At 43.4% G+C, this 23,389-nt stretch overlaps 1 protein-coding gene across 7 annotated transcripts in view; it reads right to left on the reverse strand.

Moving 5' to 3' along the window:
* The window catches only part of LOC144683714 (amyloid beta precursor protein binding family B member 2-like), a 377,962-nt gene that overhangs the window by 152,494 nt on the left and 202,079 nt on the right, over nt 1-23,389 (reverse strand). For all 7 annotated transcript variants that reach the window (XM_078547075.1, XM_078547033.1, XM_078547023.1 and 4 more), the window contains one exon: nt 6,562-6,770. In XM_078547075.1, coding sequence (XP_078403201.1) covers nt 6,562-6,770 — 209 coding nt within the window. The remainder of the gene's footprint in view (nt 1-6,561; nt 6,771-23,389) is intronic.

A 23,389-nucleotide genomic window follows, 5' to 3' on the forward strand; every position in this document is an offset into this window, starting at 1 on the left:
TACGGTCATAACACTAATGGAACATGTGGGATAGGTCGCAGCTTTATAGGAGATCAAGGGGCATTGCTAGTCTAAGGCAAACTCATTTGTTTTCAATTATAGTTACCTTAAACCCTACTGCCTATTGCAGCCCTCATGAACAATTTGGAAGCTAAAGAAGTACATGGCCAAATCTTGTATTTTATCCAGGAGGCAACTCCAGCTTCAACACCCATATAAAGGTAAATGAGAGACACACTGAATATGTCTGTCAAAAAGAGACAGGTTATCCACTAGTACTTATCATATGCAATGTGATCATCAATAAAATGTGGATGTTATCTTAAGGGGTGGCCTCAGGAGAGTGTCCGTTCTGGGATATTCAGAAAAAACTGCAGTGCTCCTCTTTAAAAATAATATTCAATTGCACACTATCTGGAACAACAAGCTCTGTAACTGAGAGTAAAGCGAATTACAAAAGTGACGTGATGGGTGCCACTAGAATCACATCCAACACCAAAGGAGAAGAAAACAAAATAAGAAGATAAGTACACAAAGTTATTTTGTTATTCATTCATGGGATGTGGACATCACTTGCTAGGCCAGCATTTATTGCTCATCCCTAATTGCCCTTGAGAAGGTGGTGGTGAGCTGCCTTCTTGAACCGCTGCAGTCCATGTGGTGTAGGTACACCCATAGTGCATTGGGGAAGCATTTCCAGGATTTTGACCCAGTGCCAGTGAAGTAACAGCGATATATTTCTAAGTCAGGATGGTAAGAGACTTGGAGGGGAGCTTCCAGATAATGGTGTTCCCATGCATCTGCTGACCTTGTCCTTCTAAATGGTAGCAGTCATGGGTTTGGAAGGTGCTGTCAAAGGAGCCTTGGTGAATTCCTGCAGCGCATCTTGTAGATGGTACACACTGCTGCCGTTGTGCGTCAATGGTGCAGGGAGTGAATGTTCATGGATGGAGTGCCAATCAAGTGGGCTGCTTTGTCCTGGATGGTGTCAAGCTTCTTGAGTGCTGTTGGAGCTGCACTCATCCAGGCAAGTGGAGAGTATTCCAGCACATTCCTGACATGTGCCTTGTAGATGGTGGACAGGTTTTCGGGAGTCAAGAGGTGAGTTTCCTGCCACAGGATTCCTAGCCTCTGACCTGTGGTGAGGAAGCCAGAGTATGACAACCCATGTTGATATACAACCCAGTGATTGAGGGCAGAATTTATGATTCTCATCAGAAGCAGAACCTGAGGCAGGAAGGCCGGAAAATTAAAGAGTAACGTGTTGGTTTGCTGGCAAGTTCCTGTCTTTGGCCCATTTTGGTCGAGGCAGGTTCTGGGTGATAGCTACTGACCCGTAAGCAGCAGGTAGTCTATTAATGCAATTAAAGGACCAAATAATGCCAATGTTTTGAGGCCAACCAAAGCATGGAGGCAGCCTCCTGTGGCAGACTGGTAGGCCAGTGCTCCAGCATAGTTTTAAACCCGTCTGCCATCCCCCCCACCCCATCGCCAGCAACCAACATACTGAGATGGCCATAGGTGCAGCCGCACCCCCCGCCCCGGTAGCGGTCTGGCAACTGCGGCCAGTTTTAATCAAGCCTTTATTACAAAAGTGTTCAGAGGGCATCTCCATCTTGAGGTGTCCTCTCTTTCCTGGATTCATGAGCAGCCCTACCTCCAGAGGTGGGAGCTGCTGATCTGTGAGCATTGGAAGGCCTCCTATTGGCCCTTCAGCCTAAGGAACCTGCCTGCTTGTCCTTAATTGGCTGGCGAGTGCACTTCCTGACCACTAATTGGCCAGCTCATAAAAAACCATGTTTGGTGTCGGCTTGTGCCCAAGGTTGGAGTCCTGGCCCCAGCACTAAAATCCAGCCTCAAGAGTTCAAATCATACCTTGGGAAATTGATTTCAATTAATCAGCCATTGACATCTAATGAAATCAGTCAGAGCTGCCAGTGGTGCACTTTAGGGAAGAAATTTATCATCCCTATCTGATCCGGCCTACATGCGACAACAGTTCCAAAGTAAATAGTTGACTCTTAATGGTCTCAGGCTAACTGTGGATGGACAATAAATACTGTCTTGCCAGTGTCACCCACAGTCCAAAAGTTAAAAAATGCATGTCCCACAATTTATGGTATTTTCTGAACCTTCTTGATTTAATCTCATAATTCAGAGGTACCCAACTATCTTGATGCCATCGATTTTTACCAAAGACACTAGGACTGCATGTAAAGGAGGTTTTCTCGGACTGGGTCCCAACTATGTCATTGTATCAGAATTTCTAGCTGCAGCAATGCTCATGGAAACTCATGCCAAGAAAATCTCAGTATAAGGCCACCAAAATCAAAAGCAGCTCTGTGCAAGCTCCACTAGAATCCTCCTAAAATATTGTAACAGTGCAACTATGTTTGCTTAGCTTCAGTCTGATGCCTGGAGCCATACAATACTGCACAACCTAATTCATGTCATTGCACCACATCAAATAAGACTTGTAAATGTCAGGTCAGAGAACACAATACAGATTTTCCATCCATTAAAATTATAGGCTCTTGTGCCAGGCGCAGGAATCAATTAAATTTACTTTTAACATGCATGGGATTCTGATAATGGCTTTTATCTAGCTCACTGCAGACTTAGGTTCTTTGATTTGGGAAGAGAAGTGAAAAGGGAAACGTGAGGTGAAAAGAGAGCATGAGAAGAGACTGGCAGCTAACAAAGAAGGGAATTCAAAACTCTTCTATAGGCATAAAAACTGTAAAAGGATAGTAAATGGAGGGGGGGTGCAATTAGTGACCAAAAATGGTCACTAATGGTTAGATAAATTAGTACTTTGCATCTGTCTTTATCAAGGAAGATGCTCCTAAGGTCATAGTGAAAGAGGAGACTGGTTGAGAAAATGAATGGGCTAGAGGTATCAGAAGGGCTGGCTGTACTTAAAGTTGATAAATTACCAGGACTGGGTAGGATTTTTTAAAAATTCATTCATGGGATGTGGGTATTGCTGGCTAGGCCAGCATTTATTGCTCATTCCCAATTGCTCTTGAGGTGGTGGTGTGGAGCTGCTTTCTTGAACCGCTGCAGGGGTGCATCAGAGGATGCTGAGGAAAGTAAGGGTGGAAATTGCAGCAGCACAGGCCATAATCTTCCAGTTCTTCTTAGCTATGGGGGTGGTGCAAGTGGACTGGAGAATCGCAAATATTACACCATTGTTCGAAAAAAGGATGTAAGAGTAAACTCAGCAACTACAGGCCAGTCAGTTTAACTCCAGTGGTGGGAAAGTTTTTAGACATGATTATCCAGGAAAAAAACAAATAGTCACTTGGGCAAATGTGATTTAATTAAGGAAAGCCAGCACGGATTTGTTAAAGGCAAATTGTGTTTAAAGTTTTTTGATGAGGTAGCAGAGAGAGTTGATGAGGCATATATGGACTTCCAAAAGGTATTTGATAAAGGGCCATCTAATGCGTTTGCCAAAGTTGAAGCTCATGGAATAAGAGGGCCAGCGGCAGCATGGATACAAAGTTAGCTGAACGTGAGAAGAAACGTAGTAAACAGTTGTTTGTCCAACTGGAGGGTGTACAGTGGGGTTCCCTAGGGGTCAGTACTGGGACCACTGCTTTTCTTGATATATATTAATGACCGAGGCTTCAATGTTCAGGGCACAACTTCAAAATCTGCAGATGACACAAAACATGTAAGTATTGTGAATTGTGAGGAGGATAGTAAAAATCCGCAAGAGTTGGTGGAATGGGTGGGCACCAGCATGAGTTTGGATTCTCTCTTGGGATCACATGTGACACCAAGATTGCAAACAGACTGGCTTAGACTCAGACTGTTGCCATGGAAAGGGATGGAATTGGTACCCAGGGAACGAAGTTTGGAGCAGGGATCAAAAACAATGGCTTCAGTCTTCCCGATATTTAATTGGAAGAAATTTCTGCTCATCCATTACTGTACTGGATGTCAGATAAGCAATTGATAATTTAGCAATAGTGGAGGTGTTGAGAAAAGCAGTGGTGAGGTACAGCTGGGTGTCGTGAGTGTACATGTGAAAACTGACACTATGCTGAGCCTTTCTGATGAAAGGTCACAGGCCAGAAATGTTAACTCTGTTTCTCTCTCCACAGAAGCTGCCTGACCTAAGTATTTTCTATTTTTATCTATAATTCCTCATGTTTGGATGAAAACGTTGCTCTGTCTTATTTTAGCAGGGGGCGGGGTGGGGTGGTGATTGAAAGCAATCACCTCAATTGTTCTGCATGATAATTGCATCTCTTCAGGTCTTTGGGAGAACAACATAGGGCTGAATGCCTGTCATAATTCCTAATGAATCAGCTTTCTGCTGTACTAGAGATAGCCAAGTACTATTGTAACTTTTGATTGCCTTTCCAAAAGGTTGCATTGAACATAAATAACCTATTCTTGTTAGTAGACATGGCTAAAAGAGCATCCCTGAAGATAAAGGCTGCTTGCATTGACAGTTCCTTGCCCAGGTCAAGAAATTATCTGGCTGCTTTCCATCAGTTCTTCATTTTTTCTTTTATCATTGTATAGTTGAAGTTTTCCTCCAATTAGATATTAGGAAGACCAAAGCCATTGCACTCAGTTCTTCTCATGAACTGCATCTGCTCCCTAGCCACCAACTCTATCCTTCTCCCTGGCCACTGTCTGAGGCTAATCCAGACTGTTCGCAAACTTGGTGTTCGATTTGGCCCCAAGCTGAATTGCTGGCCCGCCAGACTCTCCGTTACCAAAACTGCCTACTTCCAACTTCATAATTTTGCCCGGCTCATTCTCTGTCTCATCTCATCTGCTGCTGAAACCCCTCTCTATACTCTTGTTACCTCTAGTCTTGATTATTCCCAATGCTTTCCTGGCTGGCCTCCCAAATTTCACCCTTTATAAAGTTGAGTTCATCCTGTAGTACAAAGGGTTAATGTTAAATATGTAAATACATAGTCAAACCCGCCAGACGGCACAGGCCCCTCCAGCCACTGGTTAAATCTGAGCGGAGGTGGGATGAGGCCCTTAACTGGGCATTAATGTCCACTTAAGGGCCTCAATTGGACCGTGGGCCAGCAGCACAGCCAATGCTGGCAGGGCAGAGGTAGGCGGGCAGGTGAATGGTATGGTGCCCTATTTTATGGATGCACCGGCCTGCTTCCCCACCGCAGGTGGCCCATAAGATCCAGCCCTATGTTTCCCCAAATTTCCTCTCCTGAAGGCTCTAATTAATGCCTAAAGTAAAGGAGGCCAAAAACAAGAGGCTATAAATACAAGATTAAATGTGAGCAATTTGGAACAGAGGGCAGCAGAAATTTCTTTACACAGAAGGCTGTGGAATTCATTTTCAGTAATTCAGAGTTGAGGCAGAAACTGTGTCAATATTCAAGGTTTTTTAGGGTAGGTGTATGATGGATAAGGATAAGGGAACAGAATAGTTAAGTATTCTTAAAACTATTTGCTCATGTTGAGGATTAATGGCAACATGGACTGATGTTATAACTTCTATGCATGCGCTGTATCAACATGTAACAGCTGTGAAGGAAGTTCCAACGCTCTTTTGAACATTTTCTTGATATTAAGCCTGTACAAAGCCCAACCCAGTGGCGGTAGACACATTAGTGACAGGACCCTGCATATTATAATGTTAACACCTATATGTGGGAAAACGTCTGAAGTTTAAACAGCAGAATATAACAGGTTCACTTAGAAATGAAACCACAATAAAATCTAAGCTTACTTGAATTGTTAATTTCAGGGCATCTTTTTCAATGCCTGACCTTTATTTATTGGTCAAATAGAAATTTACATTTTGTTTTTAAAAATAAAACAGACAACACATTGGCACTGTATATCAAAGTGGCAATTCTCCATGCTACAGATTTGGGGGAGGTACTGATTTAAATTTCTCTCCAATCATATCCCAATTTATGTTGCATCATGCAGAAGCTGAATGAAAGGAAATCAGAGAGAGACTCACGTTGGTCTTTGGGCAGCGACAAATATAGGCAATAGCGACAGGCTGGGAGCAGGTCATGCACCAAATCTCTTGACTAAAGGCATCAAGCTAGGTGGATTCAAAAGAAATTACTAAAAGGAGACATGATGAGCCGAATGGCCTCTTTCTGCACTGTATAGTCGTATGATTCTATGAAAAATACTAAACCAAAAAAGGGGAAAATGCACGACAAAAAAGAAACAATTAAAATTAAAACATAAAAATTAGACACGTAAATAGTCACAGCTGCAGGAAAAGTAGTGAGGGGATTTTTGGGAGGGGCAGTCCAGCACCAGTAATCTGGTGCACCTATTGACCATTTCAAAATTGCAAAAACAGAGTTCAGAAAACAATTCATCCTTTCAAACAGACATAGCATGTGATAAGCAGAATGGTAGTGGAGGCAGAGAATGGTACTAGACGGAGAGAAGGATAATCAGAATGAAATACAAATGCCTTATCCTTCAGTTACATTCTCAGTTGATTTCAGAAAGTGTTCCAAATAAATCATGTACAGATATAAATATAATAACTTTATATAAAATGTTCCAAAAAAGCATTCAAAAAAATGTTACCTCATTTTCTGGAGTGGGTGAAGGGGTAATGGAGCTCAATGACCCTTTACGTGTGTCTGAGGCCTCTGCTGATGTAGATACTGGCCGCTCCCATTGCGTAGTGCCTGTTGGTATATGCCAATAATAGATGCCAGCAACGTCATTGATCTTCTTCCATCCTGGTGGGAGATCAGGGTCAGTCTGAAATGATTGATCATTCCATATGTCTGCTGGGAAGTGGAGTTGAAAAAAAATTAATCAAATTAAAACACGGGTTTAACCCTTGGAGGATTATATTCACATTTCTGATTATTAAAGTTAGTCATAGTTCAGAGACCAGACAGTGGTGAGTGGGTCTTTATCTGGATTCCTAGACAGAATAAAAGCCACGTCTTTTCAGTTGGATGTTAAGATTCCTTTGAATCTGGGAGGGTCCAATTAGATTCCAAATGTATACAAACAGCACAAACAACTCACAAGCGACAAAATGTTCGAAAATAAATTCTCATTCCTCAAAATTTGTCAACCTCACAACCAGCTCCATGCTGTTAAGACTGCTTAATGAGTCATAATGTCCTTCAATTGTTTTTGTTCTCTATTACAGGCTGTGTTTCCTTGTTGCTGACTGCATCCTTCTTTCTAGCCATTTTCTCAAGATCAACTGGGCCAAGCAAAACCTTGGCATCTTAAGCTAAGCTTCAAATCTGACATCTCTTCTACAGTATCACCATAACTGCTCGTTTCTACCTCTAAAACACTGCTTTCCTCTGGTGCCACCTCAGTCTATCCATCACTGAAACCCTTATCTTCGGTCACCTCTGAATGCATACTCTATTAAGCCTTTCACACTGATCTCCCAAACTGAGTCCCAATTGTCCAACATCCATTTCTTTGCTAACATACATTGGGTCCCTAAGGTCCAAAACATTCAATTTAAAATCTTCACATTCATCCTCAAATACCTCCATGATCTTGTTGCGACCTTTCTCTGTAACATTCTCACCCTTCCATCCTCTCCCGTCTCTGTCTTTTTGTGCACCCCCTCCTCTCCCTCTGCCCCAGCTACTATCTGAAACTCCCTCACTAAATCCCCTTAATATGTTGCCTTTTCTTTACCTTCTTAAAACCTTACTTTTTAATCAAGCTTTTGATCACCTAAGCTCTCCCTCCATTGGTAAGTGTCAATTCTTTTTTATATATTCCTATTTTCCCCCTCCTTTGTGAAATGCCTTGCATGTTTCCAGTATTCTCTGGGGTAACTTGTACACATTGCTAGTTATTTAGGAACCATTGAATCTTCCTCCAATTCTTAAGATCTAAGTGAACTGAAAGAACTGTCAACAAGTGACTGAAACTCAATCTTCAAGCAGACTGGTTTTTATTAACCAATTCTTTCGTGGGATGTGGACGTTGTTGGCTAGGCCAGCATTTGCTGCCCATCCCTAACTGCACTTGAGAAGGTGTTATTGAGTCGTCTTTTTGAACCACTGCAGTCCATGAGGTCGAGGTATGCCCATTATGCTATTAGGGAGGAAGTTCCAGGATTTTGACCCAACAGTAAAGGCGTAGTCCCAAGTCAGGATAGTGTGTGGCTTGAAGAGGAACTTGCAGATGATGGTATTCCCATGCAGCTGTGTCCCTTATTCTTCTAGGTGGTAGAAGTCACAGGTTTGGATGGTGCTGTTGAAGGCGTTTTGGTGAGTTGCTGCAGTGTGTCTTGTATATGGTACACATTGTGATAAATGAGGTACTCTCACTTCAGGCATCCTGTCATTCTGGTTACTTTTATTTCAGTTGCAGCTATGTCATACAGAGCCTGTTTGAGGGGAAAACATCCCAGCTACAAATTTGCAGCTAACAAGCCTGCTTTCACCTGTAATTAGCATCTGAATACAGTAACAACCCAACCATTAACAACATTTAACTTGTAGCACAGAAAAATAAAAATGTTCCCAGTTAACCAGTTGAGAACTGCATTAATACTCTACCTCATGACCATCCAACACAAGGTAAATATTTCCCTCATTCCCCAAAACATTTTGAGTGCAATTTTGGTTATAGCTTGTAGTAAGTTGTTTTCTTAGCGAAAGTCAAAAGTTTTAAGCTAGTAACTCTGTCAAAATTCATGCATCATATTCTTAGCTCAGGATTTGAAACCAGTCAGGTTTGTGGACTCAATCCACTTCCACAGACCTCCAGGGAAACTCAAATAAGCACTCACAGCAGGTGGATGCAGATCTTCAGAATATCCACTTATTAACAATTTTTAAAAAAAAGTTACATGGTCAACTGATAGCGGTAAGGAGCAACTAAGTCAAAACTGTTGATTGCCAAGAAAGGAGAAAGTTTGAATGTAAACTCAAAGAAGCAAATTTCTCCTGTAATTAGATAGAATGTAAAATTAAAATATTAACAACTTCTTCAGACAATTGTGAAATATCACAAAGCACTGTCACTTACAGCAACAAAACAGACAACAGGTGGCATTTATTGTCAGTAACGCAGGTCCCGATGGCAGGCTCGGAAGTGGGCAGCTTTGCCATTTGGGGTGGAAGCGACCAATCGAATACAATTACAGGCGGCTGGGCAATTAACGAGGTGGAGACACAGAGCCTGTGCAATCAAGTGCCAGGGAGCAGGGCGGCCAGGCTATTGCTGATAGAGAGATCGGAGTGATATGTGATGAGGGCACGAGCTTGGTGCCCACCACGAGTAGGAAGGAAGCACTTGTCAGGCATGGACGGAAGGAAAGGATGGGAAGGCCTTTGTCCCAATTTATGTTCTCCCATGCACTCTGCAGGGATGGGTTGCTGCTTCCGCAGACTCTCTGCAGTCCATCTCTGAGGAGGAAGGTGTCCAAGGCTCAGAGGATCACATCACATTATTCTCCCGCATCCTCCTCCAGTACAGATACATACACCCTGGTGGGTATGCAATCGCTACTCATTTCGGGGTCACAATGTGATGAGCACCTCACAGACAAGCAGGAGCAGCTGGCAGAGGCTGTGACAGCTGAGGGCCTGACAGTCAGAGGACTGTTGGAGGCCAGGCCCATGCTGATTCCCAGGCTGATGGTGGCCCTCTGGAATCGGCCACATTGAATCTCTCAATCTTTTTTTTATTCTTTCATGGGGTGTGGGCATCGCTGGCCAGGCCAGCATTTATTGCCCTTGAGAAGTTGGTGGTGAGCCAGCGTTGTAGCGTAGAACAGGGGGACATCTGGTGGAGCTGCTAGATGCTATGCACAGCCATGTGTAAATGATGAAGGATTCCATGCAGGCCCTGAGCTTTGCCAGGCCTCAGGTGTGAGAGTGCAAGGTAACCCCATTGAGGGGTTGGTAACCTTGATGGAGAGCCAGATCCGCCAGACCAGTCAGTGGATGCCGGAGTTGTGCGCAGGCCATCATTTGGACATGATCTCCAGGCTGAAGAACCAATCGAGAGGGAGATGGGACCACAGGAGTCTCCAGTAGACTAGGAAGTGCCAGTGCACACCGAAAGGGAGGGAGAGCTGCAGTTCTGACAAATCTGGGGGCTCCTCTCAAGGTTCTCTGAGGGAGTACAAATGTTCCTCAGATCTCATGCCTTGGTCAGGCTGCCTCCAGTGTAAACAGTCACCCATGCAAGAGCCCCTCAGCATGCCACGCCATCCAGGCCTCAGGCACACAGAGGACAGCTGCGAAGGTCATCTCGGGCCATGAAGCAGCATGATCAGCAGCCTGCCTCCACCTCAGCTGCAGATACCGGGCCCACACCTCATTGGAGCACATGGAAGCGCATTATAAAGAGCACCTAGATACATCAGGGTGGCATGGGTGTTTAAGCCTTTAATGTTAATAAATGATTTTTGTGTTTTGTTAAATTGCATTGGTGCATTTATTCCTGCTTCCTTTATTCAGTGACTTCTGAATTGCTCCGTCAACCCAAGGACCTTTATCTACCCAGTTGTGTGGGTGAAGGCACAGTGTGGCCATCTCTGTGTATTGGGAACAGAGCTTGGAGAGGCTGAGCGATGGGATGCTGGCAACTCATATATGAGATACGGTGGCCTGTTGGTGGTTTGCAGCAGGTTACTGAGATAAACCATGCTTACCGGAAGTGGCTGTGAATAGGGTTGTCACAAGCCTCTCTAGTGCATATCTCCAAGGCCATAGTGATTGATATTGCTGTCCTGACTCCTCAGCCTCCTACTCCACATCAGAAGGAGAGCGAGACCCCTCCACATCCTCTGGGTGCAAGGCCACTGTCCTCTGCTGCGTGAGGTTGTGCAGAACCCAGCTGACAACAATGATTCTGGAAACATCTGCCATGTGATATTGCAGAATTCCTCGGTGCAGGCAACACCATCTCATCTTGATCAGGTCTATTGACTGCTCAATCGTGGCCTGGGTCGACCCGTGGCAGGCATTGTACCATTCCTCAGCTTCAATGCGAGGGTTCCTCAATAGCATCCGTAGCCATGTCCTGAGAGGGTACCCCCTGTCAGCAAGGATCCATCCAATAGCTAATTAGCAATGAATGTGAGAAAGGGCTCTATTAAGCATTCCGGACTCTTAAACCAAGAACTACACAAAGGGCAGACAACCGAAACTGTAATTAAATCAGAGCTCTGTCAATTATAATCAAATTGCAAATAAATTCATTACCTACTTGTTGTCAGCTAGTCAACAGGAGCCTATAATGGCCAATTCAGTCAACAAACTGAACAGACTGGGTCCTAACTTTTTAAAAAAATATCAAGCATCTAAGCTACATTCAATCAATGCATTAATGTCCGTGACATTTGACTTCATGGGTTCCTTAATTATGTATTAGGGAGTCTCTGAGGCAGATGTATAATTTTAAATTCACGCTGCCATCAATGTGCATATTCACAGATCTTGGCATTCTAATTCAGTATCTACTTACCAGTGAAGCAACATCATTAAGAATAGCCCTACTTGAACCTGCTGGACAAGCTAACAAATAAGATACAAAACTGCAAAAAGGATTGCCTTTTTTGGTCTTTGTAGCATCAAATGGTAGCACTCAAGGATGCATGTAGCCCTTGGGCTGTAGCTTCAACACTGGACACTTAGAGAGTATCGTAAAATCTGATCTAAGAGTTGCACTTTATCACATTTCTCTAAAGTTGTGGAGCAGCATGAGACGCATGACAACTTACATTTAAATGGCGCCTTTAATGTAGCAAGATGCTCAAAGAAGCATTAAGCAAAATTTGACACAGTCACATAAGGTGATGTTATGGCAAATGATCAAATATTTGGTCAAGGGGTAGCTTTTAAGGAGTGTCTTAGAAATGGAAAAAAGGGCTAAAGAGCTGGAGAGGTTTAGGGACAGAATTTTACGAGTTTAAAGTCTTGGCAGCTGAAAGCATGGCCAAAATTGGTGGAGTGATTAAAATTGGGGATGCACAAGAGGCTAGAATTGGAGAAGCACAGATATCGGAGGGTTGACAGATAGGAAGAGGCATGGAAGCGTGGCCATGGAGGGATTCAAAAGCAAGGATGAGAATTTTAAATTGAGGGCAAAGGCATGTGGAGTCAGGGGCCAAGTAGTAAAATGATTTGAAAGCTGATTACAAAACCAAGTTCAGGGAAACTGCTCAGACTAGCAGAAAGTGGGAAGTGGTGTCCTGCGAGGATCTACGCGGGAAATATTTCCATATGTGATTTGTAATTAGAAACTAAATATAGTGTGTTGAAATTTGCATGTAGCAACAAATATAAAATTGGCAGGGAAGGTATAGCTAATAATGTGGAGGTCTGCACCAAAACACAGAAAGACAAACTTGCAAAGTGAGTGAATAAATGATAGATTAAATTCAATATTATGAAGTCCTAGGTGGTACACTTTGGAAAGAGTAAGGAGGCCATTATTCCTTGGGAGGTAAGAAGCTAAACGGTTAGAGGAGCAGAAAGATCTAGGAATATCAATGCCGACATCACTAGAAATAGTACCACAAGTTGATAAGGCCGTAAAGAGTGCAAGCAAGTCTTAGCTTTCATTTCTGGGGGAAAAACAAATGCAGGAACATAAGTTTATATAGATAGGGGAATATTTTCATTTTTAAAACACCTTTGAGTGTCAGCCATGGCTTAGTGGGTAGCATTCTTGCCTCTAAATCACTTGCCTCTAATAAACAGAGGGTGGTAGTGAGAAGTGACTGAGAAGCATTCTGGGAGAAGTCAGCACAGTCACCGCAACTCAGAAGGGGATTGAGGAGGAACCACTGTTAAAGAACAGAATAGCCCCAAACATTACATTGCTGTAGTGTTTCCATCCCTCCCTCCTCCTCAAACCAAAAAAAAGTGAGAGAGAGGGAGAGGCAGTACCTTCAGGAGTGCACCAGACCTGCGAGGGACACTCTTCTGAAAGTGGATTTTTAAAAAACCAGCTGATTGGTAAGTAAATCCTGGTGAGTTTTTTTCCAATCTATTCAAGTAATTCATTGCTTAATACTGAGGTAGGAGCTAAAATAAAGTATATAGTACTGTACAAGTATAATTAGTCAATAAACAAGGTTCCTAGCTAACATAAATAAGGCCCCGAGCTAGCGTATTTTATTAAGGGAGTAACTAGCTTAATCAAGAGGGACGTCATGGCAGGAGAACTCAGACCTGTGATATGCTCCTCCTGCAGGATGTGGGAGATGAGGGATGCTTCCAGCGTCCCTGGTGACCATGTGTGTGGAAGGTGTGTCCAAATGCAGCTTCTAGCTAACCGTATTTCAGAGCTGGAGCTGTGGGTGGACTCATTGTGGAGCATCCACGATGCTGAGCAAGTCGTGGATAGCACATTTAACGAGGTGGTCACACCGCAGGTGAAGATTACACAGGCAGAAAGGGAATGGGTAACCATCAGGAACAGTAAAAGACTCAGGAAGGTAGTGCAGGAGTCCCCTGTGGTCATCCCCCTCTCTAACAGATATACCGCTCTGGATACTATTGGGGGGGATGGCCTCTCACGGTAAAGCAGCAAAAGCCAAGTTCACAGCACCATGGGTAGCTCTGCTGCTCAGAGGGGCAGGAGGAAAACAAGTGCCAGGGCTTTAATGATAGGGGCTTCAATAGTTAGGAGCACAGACAGACGCTTCTGTGGTCGCAAACGTGAATCAAGGATGATATGTTGCCTCCCTGGTGCCAGGGTCCAGGATGTCACAGAGTGGCTGCAGGACATTCTGGGGAGGGAAGGTAAACCGCCAGTGGTCGTGATACACATTGGTACCAAAGATATAGGTAAACTAAGGGATGAGGACCTGCAAGCTCAGTACAGGGAGTTAGGCGATAAATTAAAATGCAGGACCTCAAAGGTAGTAATCTCAGGATTACTCCCAGTTCCACGTGCTAGCGAGAGCAGGAATAAGAGGATAGACCAAATGAACACGTGACTGGAGAGATGGTGTAGCCGGGAGGGATTCAGATTCTTGAGGCACTGGGACCAGTTCAGGGGAAGGTGGGACCTGTACAAACCGGACGGGCTGCACCCAGGTAGAGCTGGGACCAGTGTCCTTACGGGGTCTTTTGCTAGTTCTTTTGGGGAGTATTTAAACTAGTGTGGCAGGGGGATGGGATCCCAGGAGTAGGATCAGATAGGTCAGATTCAGATCAGAAAAATGGAGGTAGAACATTAGCAAGGGACATTGTGATAGACACGGAGTTACAGGAGAAGCAAAGTTTACAAAGTGTCCAGCAAGGGAAATTGACGGGGTTAAACTGTTTATACTTCAATGCAAGGAGTATTACAAACAAGGTAGATGAGTTAAGGGCACAGGTAGACACATGGCAGCAAGATGTCATTGCTATAACGGAGACCTGGCTAAAGAAGGGACAAAACTGGCAGCTAAGTATCCCTGGTTATAGAGTCTTCAGACACGACAGAGTAGGAGATAAAAAAGGAGGGGGGGTAGCACTAATGGTTAAAGAATCAATTCCAGTTGTGAGAAGGGATGATATACTAAATGGGTCAACAAACGAGGCTTTATGGATTGAACTTAGAAATAAAAATGGGGCAGTCGCACTACTGGGAGTATACCACAGACCCCCAAATAGTGGAAGGGAGATAGAAGAACAAATATGTAGGCAAATTTCTGCTTGCAAGAACAAGAGGGCAATAATAGTAGGAGACTGCAACTATCCTAATATCAACGGGGATTCAAACAATATAAGGGGCACTGAGGGAGAAAAATTCATGCAATGTGTCCAGGAAAATTTTTTCAACCAATTAGTGGCAAACCCAATGAGAGGAGATGCAATTCTGGACCTGGTCTCGGGGAACGAAGAAGGGCAAGTGGGTGAAGTGAACAGTTGGCGACCATATCGGGGACAGTGATCACAATTCAGTTAGATTTAGCATTAGCATGGAAAAGGACAGAGATAAGGCAGGAGTAAAAGTCTTGAACTGGGGGAAGGCAAATTTTGCTGAAATGAGAAGGGACTTGGCTGAGGTGGACTGGACAGCACTGCTGGAGGATAAAACAGTGGAAAACCAGTGGAAACTACTAAAAAGCGAGATCCTAATTGTACAAAATAGATATGTCCCCTACAAAAATAAGAGTGGTACTGCCAAATCTAGACCCCCCCGCCCCCCCCCCCCCTCCACCCCAGTTGTCTCGAGGAATACAGGGGAAGATCAAACAGAAAAAGAAAGCGTACGATAGGCACAAAGAACTAAGCACTGTAGATAGCCTAGACGAATATAGGAAGTGCAGGGACAAAGTAAAAAAGGAAATAAGGAAATCAAAGAGGGCATGAAAAAAGATTAGCAAGTAAAGTTAAAGATAACCCAAAGATGTTTTACCAATACATTAATGCTATAGTTAAGGAAAAAATGGGACATATCAGAGATGAAGATGGAAACTTGTGTGTAGATGCAGAGGCTGTAGGAAGGGTTTTGAATGAATATTTTGTCTCTGTGTTTACAAAAAGGGAGGATGTAGATATAGTAGTCCAGGAGGAACACTGCGAGATATTGGATGGGATAGTCATAAAGAGAGAGGAAGTACTCGAAGGGTTGAAATCCTCGAAAGTTGATTTGTCATCAGGGCCAGATGGATTGTTTCCAAGGCTGCTGAAGGAAGTCAGGGAGGAGATACAGATGCTCTGAGGATGATTTTCCAATCTTCACTAAATACAGGGGAAGTACCGGAGGACTGGAGAAATGTAAACATAGTTCCATTGTTTAAAAAGGGATCAAAGGAAACACTAAACAATTGTAGGCCAGTTAGTCTTACATCGGTGGTGAGCAAATTAGTAGAATCAATCCTCAAAGATAGGATTAACTGTCATGTGGAAAAGCATGGACTAGTCAGGGATGGTCAGCATGGATTTGTTAAAGGAAAGTCTTGCCTCACAAATTTGATTGAATTCTTTGAGGAAGTGACAAGAAGGGTTGATGAAGGTAGTGCAGTGGATGTTGTGTACATGGATTTTAGCAAGGCATTTGACAAGGTCCCACATGGCAGATTGGTCAGGAAAGTAAAAGCCCATGGGATTCAGGGTCATGTGGCAAACTGGATAAAAGGTTGGCTTTGTAACAGGAAACAAAGGGTAATAGTCGATGGATGCCCTTGCGAATGGAAAGTTGTCTCAAGTGGTGTTCCACAGGGCTCGGTGTTAGGACCCTTGTTGTTTGTGTTATACATTAATGATTTGGACGTGAACGTAGGGGGCACGATTGGGAAATTTGCAGATGACACAAAGATTGGCCGAGTAGTGGATAGTGTAGAGGATAGCCATAATCTTCAAAACGATATAGATGGGTTGGTGGAGTGGGCGGTAAAGTGGCAGATGGATTTTAACATAGAGAAGTGTGAAGTCATACATTTAGGGAGGTCAGTTACAGGGATTACACAATAAATGGGAATATACTAAGAGGGGTAGATGAAGTGAGAGATCTTGATGTACAAGTACACAGGTCCCTGAAGGCAGCAGTTCAAGCCGACAAGGTTGTAAAGAAGGCATATGGAATGCTCACCTTCATTGGCAGAGGTATAGAATATAAAAGTAAGGATATAGTGTTGGAATTGTATAAAACACTGGTGAGGCCACAACTGGAGTATTGTGTGCAGTTCTGGTCACCACATTACAGGAAGGATGTAATAGCTCTGGAGAGATTGTAGAGGAGGTTTACAAGAATGTTGCCAGGGTTAGAAAAGTGTAGCTACAAGGAGAGATTGGATAGGTTGGGGTTATTTTCCTTAGAACAAAGAAGGCTGAGAGGTGACTTGATTGAGGTGTACAAAATTATGAGGGGAATAGATAGAGTGGTCAGGATAAAATTGTTTCCTTTGGTGGAGAATTCTAGAACCAGGGGACATAGATTCAAGATAAGTGGCAGAAGGTGTAGGGGGGACATGAGGAAGAACTTTTTTACGCAGAGGGTAGTGGGTGTCTGGAATTCGCTGCCTAAGTTGGTGGTAGAGGCAGAAACTCTAAACTCTTTTAAAAAGTACCTGGATCTGCACCTTAAGTGCTGTAAGCTGCAGGGCTATGGGCCGTGTGCAGGAAGATGGGATTAGAAAAGGCACCTGGGTGTCCTCGGGCTGGCATGGACAAGATGGGCCGAATGGCCTCCTTCTGTGCTGTAACTTTTCTGTGGTTCTATGGTTCTGGGTTCAAGTCCCACTCCAGGGATTGAACACCAAAATCAAAACTGGCACTCCAGTAAAGTACTGAGGTAGCGCTGCACTGTTGTAGGTGTCATCTTTCAGCTGACATGTTTAACTGAGGCCCCATCTACCTGCTTGGGTGAATGCAAAAGATCTCATGGCACTACTTCAAAGAGAAGGAGGGAAGTTATACCCAGTGACCTAGCCAATATCTATCCCTCAATCAACATCACAAAAAACAGATTATCTGGTCATTATCACATTGCAGTTTGTGGTAGTTTGTGCGCGCATAGTGGCTACTGTGTTTCCTACAAGTGTAGACACTTGCGCTTTTCAAACTACCAGACATCTCAAGCATTTTCCAGCTAATGTAAACGCAAGACTCTTACAACTTCAAGACATCCTAAACAGCCAATAAAATACTAAAGTCTTGGTTAGAGCACACTAAGAGCAGGATTTTCCTGTTGGCGAGCGGGGGGCGGGGCCTGCTCGCCGACGCGTAAAATGACACGCGGTGACGTCGGGCAGAACTTCTGACATCACCGCGCCCCATTTCAATTTTCAGTAGGTGGGGGCTCAGCAAAATCAGCCTTAAGGTTGGCGGGCAGGCCAGGAGCCCCGGCGGGCTTCAGAAAAAGCATGAAACCTCATCCACGGGCAGGATGAGGTTTCATGTAGGTTTTAAAAAATGTAATTAAAGTTTTTTTAAAAGTTATGGACATGTCTCAACTCATGTGACAGTGTCACATGAGGGGACATGTCAGGGAGTTTTTTTTTTCTATTTCTAATAATTTGTACATTAGAACCGATCTCCCTGAGGCAGCACTTAACCTCAGGGAGATGAGTGCGCTCTTTCATGTGCATGCGCGAAAGAGTGCATTCTCAGGTTTCAGGAATCCCACCCCCCCGCCCACAAAAGGAGTGCATGGCGCTTCCGTGCAGACATCACGCTGGCCTGCCCGCATAAAATGGCGACCCACCCCCAATCAGGGACGCCGATCGGAGGCCCGCCTCCGCGCACCCACACTTCCTTCCCCCTCCCGACGGGGGGAAAATCCTGCCCCAAGAAAATTATGTGGAATGTTACCAGAATTAAGATATAAGGGTCAGAAAAAATTATGAAGGGGCTCAATAGGGTGGACGTGCGACTGTGTGGGCATGAGAGAAGCCAAATATGTCAGATTCAGTAGTAAGTAAGCACATCTTACAACTTAATAGTTTCCATGCTCACCAAGGTGAGAGATGTTGGTCATGGAAACTCTTGGTGAGGTTCACACACTTACAGATGCAGAGTAAAGATTCCTCTACCCTGCTCAAATGTAAATGGTCAGCATCAGATTATCACCATCCTCTACTGCACCACCCATTCCTCACATTACCCATTCCCCACACCAAGCATCTTTTTTGATCTGCAGAATGTGTGTACTACTTTAAAGCAAATTATGGGCTATAGATCGATCCACAAACAAGGGAGAAGTGGTGTAGGGGATAACAAATTGGCATGGATAAGAAGATTGGTTAGCTAACAGGAAACAGGGTAGGCATAAAAGGAACATTTTCTACTTGGCAAGATGTAACAGGGATCAGTGCTGGGGCCTCAACTGTGTACAATTTATATAAATGATTGGATGAAGGGATCAAAGGTACAGTTGTTAAATTTGCTGATGATACAAAGATAAGTGGGAAGGTAAGTTGTGAAGAGGACATAAGGAGGCTACAAAGGGATGTGGATAGGTTAAGTGAGTGGGCAAAGACTTGGCAAATGGAATATAACGTGGGAAAATGTGGAATTGTCTATTTTGGTAGGAAGAACAAAAATAAGTATATTATCTAAATAGTGAGAGATTGCAGAGCTCTGAGATACAGAGGGATCTGGGTTTCCTGGGGCATGAATCACAAAAGGTTAGAATGCAGTACAGCAAGTAATTAGGAAAGCTAATAGAATGTTAGCATTTATTGCGAAGGGATTTGGATACAAATGTAGAGAGGTTATGCTTCAGTTCTACAGGGCATTGGGGAGACCACATCTGGAGTACTGTGCACAGTATTGGTCTCCTTATTTAAGGAAGGATGTAAATGTGTTGGAAGCATTTCAGAGAAAGTTTACTAGACTAATACCTGGAATGGGAGGATGGTCTTACAGGGAAAGGTTGGACAGGCTAGGCTTGTTGGAATTTAGAAGAGTAAGCAGTGACTTGATTGAAAAATATAAGATCCTGAGAGGCCTTAACTGGGTGGATGTGGAAAGGGTATTTCCTCATGTGGGAGATTCCAGAACTAGGGGCCACTGTTTAAAAATGGAGGGTCAACCATTTCAGACAGAGATGAGGGGAATTTTTTTCTCTGAGGGTAGTGAGTCTTTGGAACTCTCTTCTTCAAAAGGTGGTGGAAGTCTTTGAATATTTTTAAAGCAGAGCTAGATATATTCTTGATAAGCAAGGGTGTGAAAGGTTAATCGAGGGTAGGTGGGAATATGGAATTGAGGTTACAATTAAATCAGCGATGATGTTATTGAATAGCAGAGCAGGCTCGAGGGGCCAAGTGGCCTACTCCTGCTCCTAATGCGTACGTTCATATGTGCGTATGGTGAGAACGGACCCACCAGAATAGCAAAATTTAAACAGTCTAACCATCATCATAACAAACATTACAGCAAACACAAATATAAAAGCAAAAGGATGAATCACCAAGGTTGGGTGGCCTTTCAAATAGATGGGGCAGAATTTTCGATTCGCAACAAAGGCAGGACTGGGGCAGGAGGGCCAGAAAGGATCAGCAAGGAGTGGCATACACATTTGCTGGCATGTTCCTGCCACTAGCCAATTTTGATAGAGGCAGGTTTTGGAGGAGGCTGATAGCTACCCATCCACTAGCATTGAGGTGTTGAGGTCACAGAAACAGCAAATGGAACCACAAGCTCCCCCTCCTCCAAGATTGAACCCCGCACCAAAGTCCAGCCGATAGCCAGTGCTGCCCTGCTCTTTGCTGTCTCACTCCGAGACATGGTGAAGGGAGAGCGGTGGACCAGGCAGGTGGATGGGGAGCCTTCTTAAACATCTTGCGTAAGCTGCAAATGAAAACTTATGGGTTCTGTCTTTGCATCGAATGGGGTGGCAACTGCGGGGCTTCTTCCAGTGACAGGGCCAGGTTAATGCCTACCATCTTTGTGAGGGGTGGGGGAGTAATGTGCAGCAGGGCGCATGCGTAGTCATCCTGGGCAAGGAAGCGGAAGAGTGGCTTCACTGATTGGGGATTATCGAGAGCTTGTCTGAAACCTATACAAGTACACAAAATAATAACATTATTCCAAAGTACTTTTAAAACACAGATTTTCATAGATACTATATATATTTATGTCCTGGTCTATCATACTCAAACTTTATTATATGCTGAATGTTACTATGCTGTTTTGTTTTTGTTGGCGCCTGGGGTCATGTTAATTTTCAAAAGCTAAAATGGGGTCATATTGGAAAATACATTGTCTACTGTTATGGCAACTAAAGAACCAATTAAGGCCAGCATTCTGGGATCTTCCAGTTGGCTGGTGGACCCATACCCTCCTCCTCTACACAACCCCCCCACACACCCTCCTCCACACTCTCCCCCACACACCCTCCTCCACACTCTCCCCCACACACACCCCCCCTCATCCACACCTCCCCCCCATACCACACGCCGCTGCCCCCCCCTCCCCGAGGTAGCTTAAGTTCAGCTGATGCATGATGGCAGTCTCACAGCAGCAGATGGGGTGGAGGGGGGGAATGCTCCACTAAACTTTTAAACCCCCACCCCAGTAGCCAAAAATACCAAGACTGCCATAAGTCATGCTGTGGAGGGGTTCCTGTGGGGTGGTCTGTCAGCTGTGGCCAGTTTTAATTTAACCTTATGCAAAAGTCTTTATGGAGTGCCTCCATCGTGAGACACCCTCATTCTTACATACTTTGACAGCTCCCACCTAGCCCGCCAGCCTCTGAAGCCCATCTGCCGTCCTTAACTGGACAGCGAGCACGCTCCCACTAATCGGCCAGTTTGTGGGAACTAAATCAGGTGATGTGAGATCAGGACGTGGAAATGCAGCCGATGTCAGAGTCCTAACTCCAAGACTAAAATCCAACCCAAGGCACATGGCAAGTTGGAGTTTGTTAAAACGAAGTCAAACGTTATTCTACTGTAGAAATAGTTTAATTTTTACATTTACTAGAATGCAGTATTCCTCAGAGTTGTTTAAGGCTAACGGAAAATGATGCAAATATTTTGCATCATACAGGACCCTGAGTTTTATTTTATGATACAATCTATCTGAGGCTTAATGCATCATCCCTGCCTATTTCATAGCAGCTTTAAATTTCCAAGAAGAATAGTTCACACCAGCAAGTCAGATGATTGTAATTTTCTTATAGGCAGACCTTAAATATAATGATCTAAAAATAAAAAGTGTTTTTTTCTTAAAACAAACACCTGGAACTTATCCATAATAGAACCCAATTGGGAAGAAAGGATTACAAGGCACAATGAAACAAACATTACAAATGTAAACATTTTGTTGGCTTTTGCTTATTCTGTTTATCGAAGCACTGGGTTCTTGCAAGCACACAGAATGGCAAACTTATAATGGAATTTGGAGCAGAAATATGGCTATAGCCTGCAGATAGCTTTGCACAGGAACCTCTTTCAGCCAATTTTAACAAAACCACAACATACGTTTCAATATATCTTTCCTTTGCATCATTCTAAAATAAAGATTAAGAAGTGTTCCATGAGAGCCATCTTCCCACTTTCTCAGCTTTAGTTTAGAACAATGTGAAAAGGAACCATGTTGCAGGTAGCTTCTTCTAAACAAAACACAATTTAAAGTTGGTTTGAATAGAAAGGTGGCATACTAATTTTAAACATCACTAATCATTGGATCATTGTCAGAATCTATAACAGAACAGAACTCAAAGCAATAATTAACAAAATTATATAATTCACAGTAAAGATAAACTTTACCAATAATTCATCTTGGTATGAAGTAAATCTTATAATTAATTAAAATTATAACTCTTATAATTAAAATAGGAAGCAGGTAAGTCACAAGTGTCAGCCATGGCTCAATTGCTAACAATTTTGCCTGAGTCACAAGGTTGTGGGTTCTAGTCTCACTCCAGAGACTTGAGTGCAAAAATCTAGGCTGACACTCCTGGGCAGTACTGATGGAGATGCTGTCTTTCGGATGAAGTGTTAAGATGAGGTCCCATCTACCTTCAACTGGACACAAAAGATCCCATGGCATTATTCTGAAGAGGAGTTCAGAAGCTATCCCGGGTGTACTAGCCAATATTTATTGCTAAAAACAGATTATATGGTCAGTATCTCACTGGTTGGGGAGGTTGTTGTGAGCATATTGGCTGCTGCATTTACTACATTACAACAGCTACTGCACTGCAAAAAGTACTCTATTGTCTGTAATTCACTATGGGGCATCCTGAGGCAATGAAAGGCGCTATACAAGAAAGAAAGTCTTTCTTTTTAGAGGTCATTTTCTTCCCTCTGCCCAGATGGTGAGTTAATATTCACAATTATGTAGCGCTGCATCGCAAATGCACTACTATTAATAGCCTGTGAAACTCAGGGGTAGGATTTAGCAGGACAGACAACTTATTGTTCTGTGTAATTCTGCAAACAAAGAGGTCAACCAGGAAAGAAAGAACAAATAAAAGAAGAGGAGAAAGGAACTTGCATTCATTATAGCAGCTTTCACAACCTCAGGACATCCCAAAGCACTTTACAGACAATGAAATGTTTTTTGGAGAGTAGTCGCAGTTGAAACATGGGGAAACATATCTGGAATTATTTTGACAGATCAATAACCAAACACTTCAAGGAAAGTACTTTGAGAACAAACACATTTTTTAAAAACAAAAACAAAAATAGCTGGAAAAAGTCAGCATTTTTTTTAAAATCAGTTTTACAGTAAGGGAGCGATATTTCAGTAATTTTCCAAAGCATATTTATATAGATAACAAAGGATACTCTATATTCTCAAGACAATAATCTTTAAACATTCAAATAGCATAAACAATGAATGTCATGGCAATCACATATCAGCTGTGGCTCAGTTGGTAGCACTCTTACCTCTGAGTCACAAGGTTCTGGGTCCAAGTCCCACTTGAGTAATTGTGCACTGTTATGGTCCCAGCTGAGGTTACCTCCGGACAAGCCTGATCCCAGAGTGGAACCCAAGTTGATAGTTCCTAACTT

This window comes from Cetorhinus maximus, chromosome 1 (genome assembly GCF_964194155.1).
Source record: "Cetorhinus maximus chromosome 1, sCetMax3.hap1.1, whole genome shotgun sequence".
In the NCBI taxonomy this organism is placed as follows: Eukaryota; Metazoa; Chordata; class Chondrichthyes; order Lamniformes; family Cetorhinidae; genus Cetorhinus; species Cetorhinus maximus.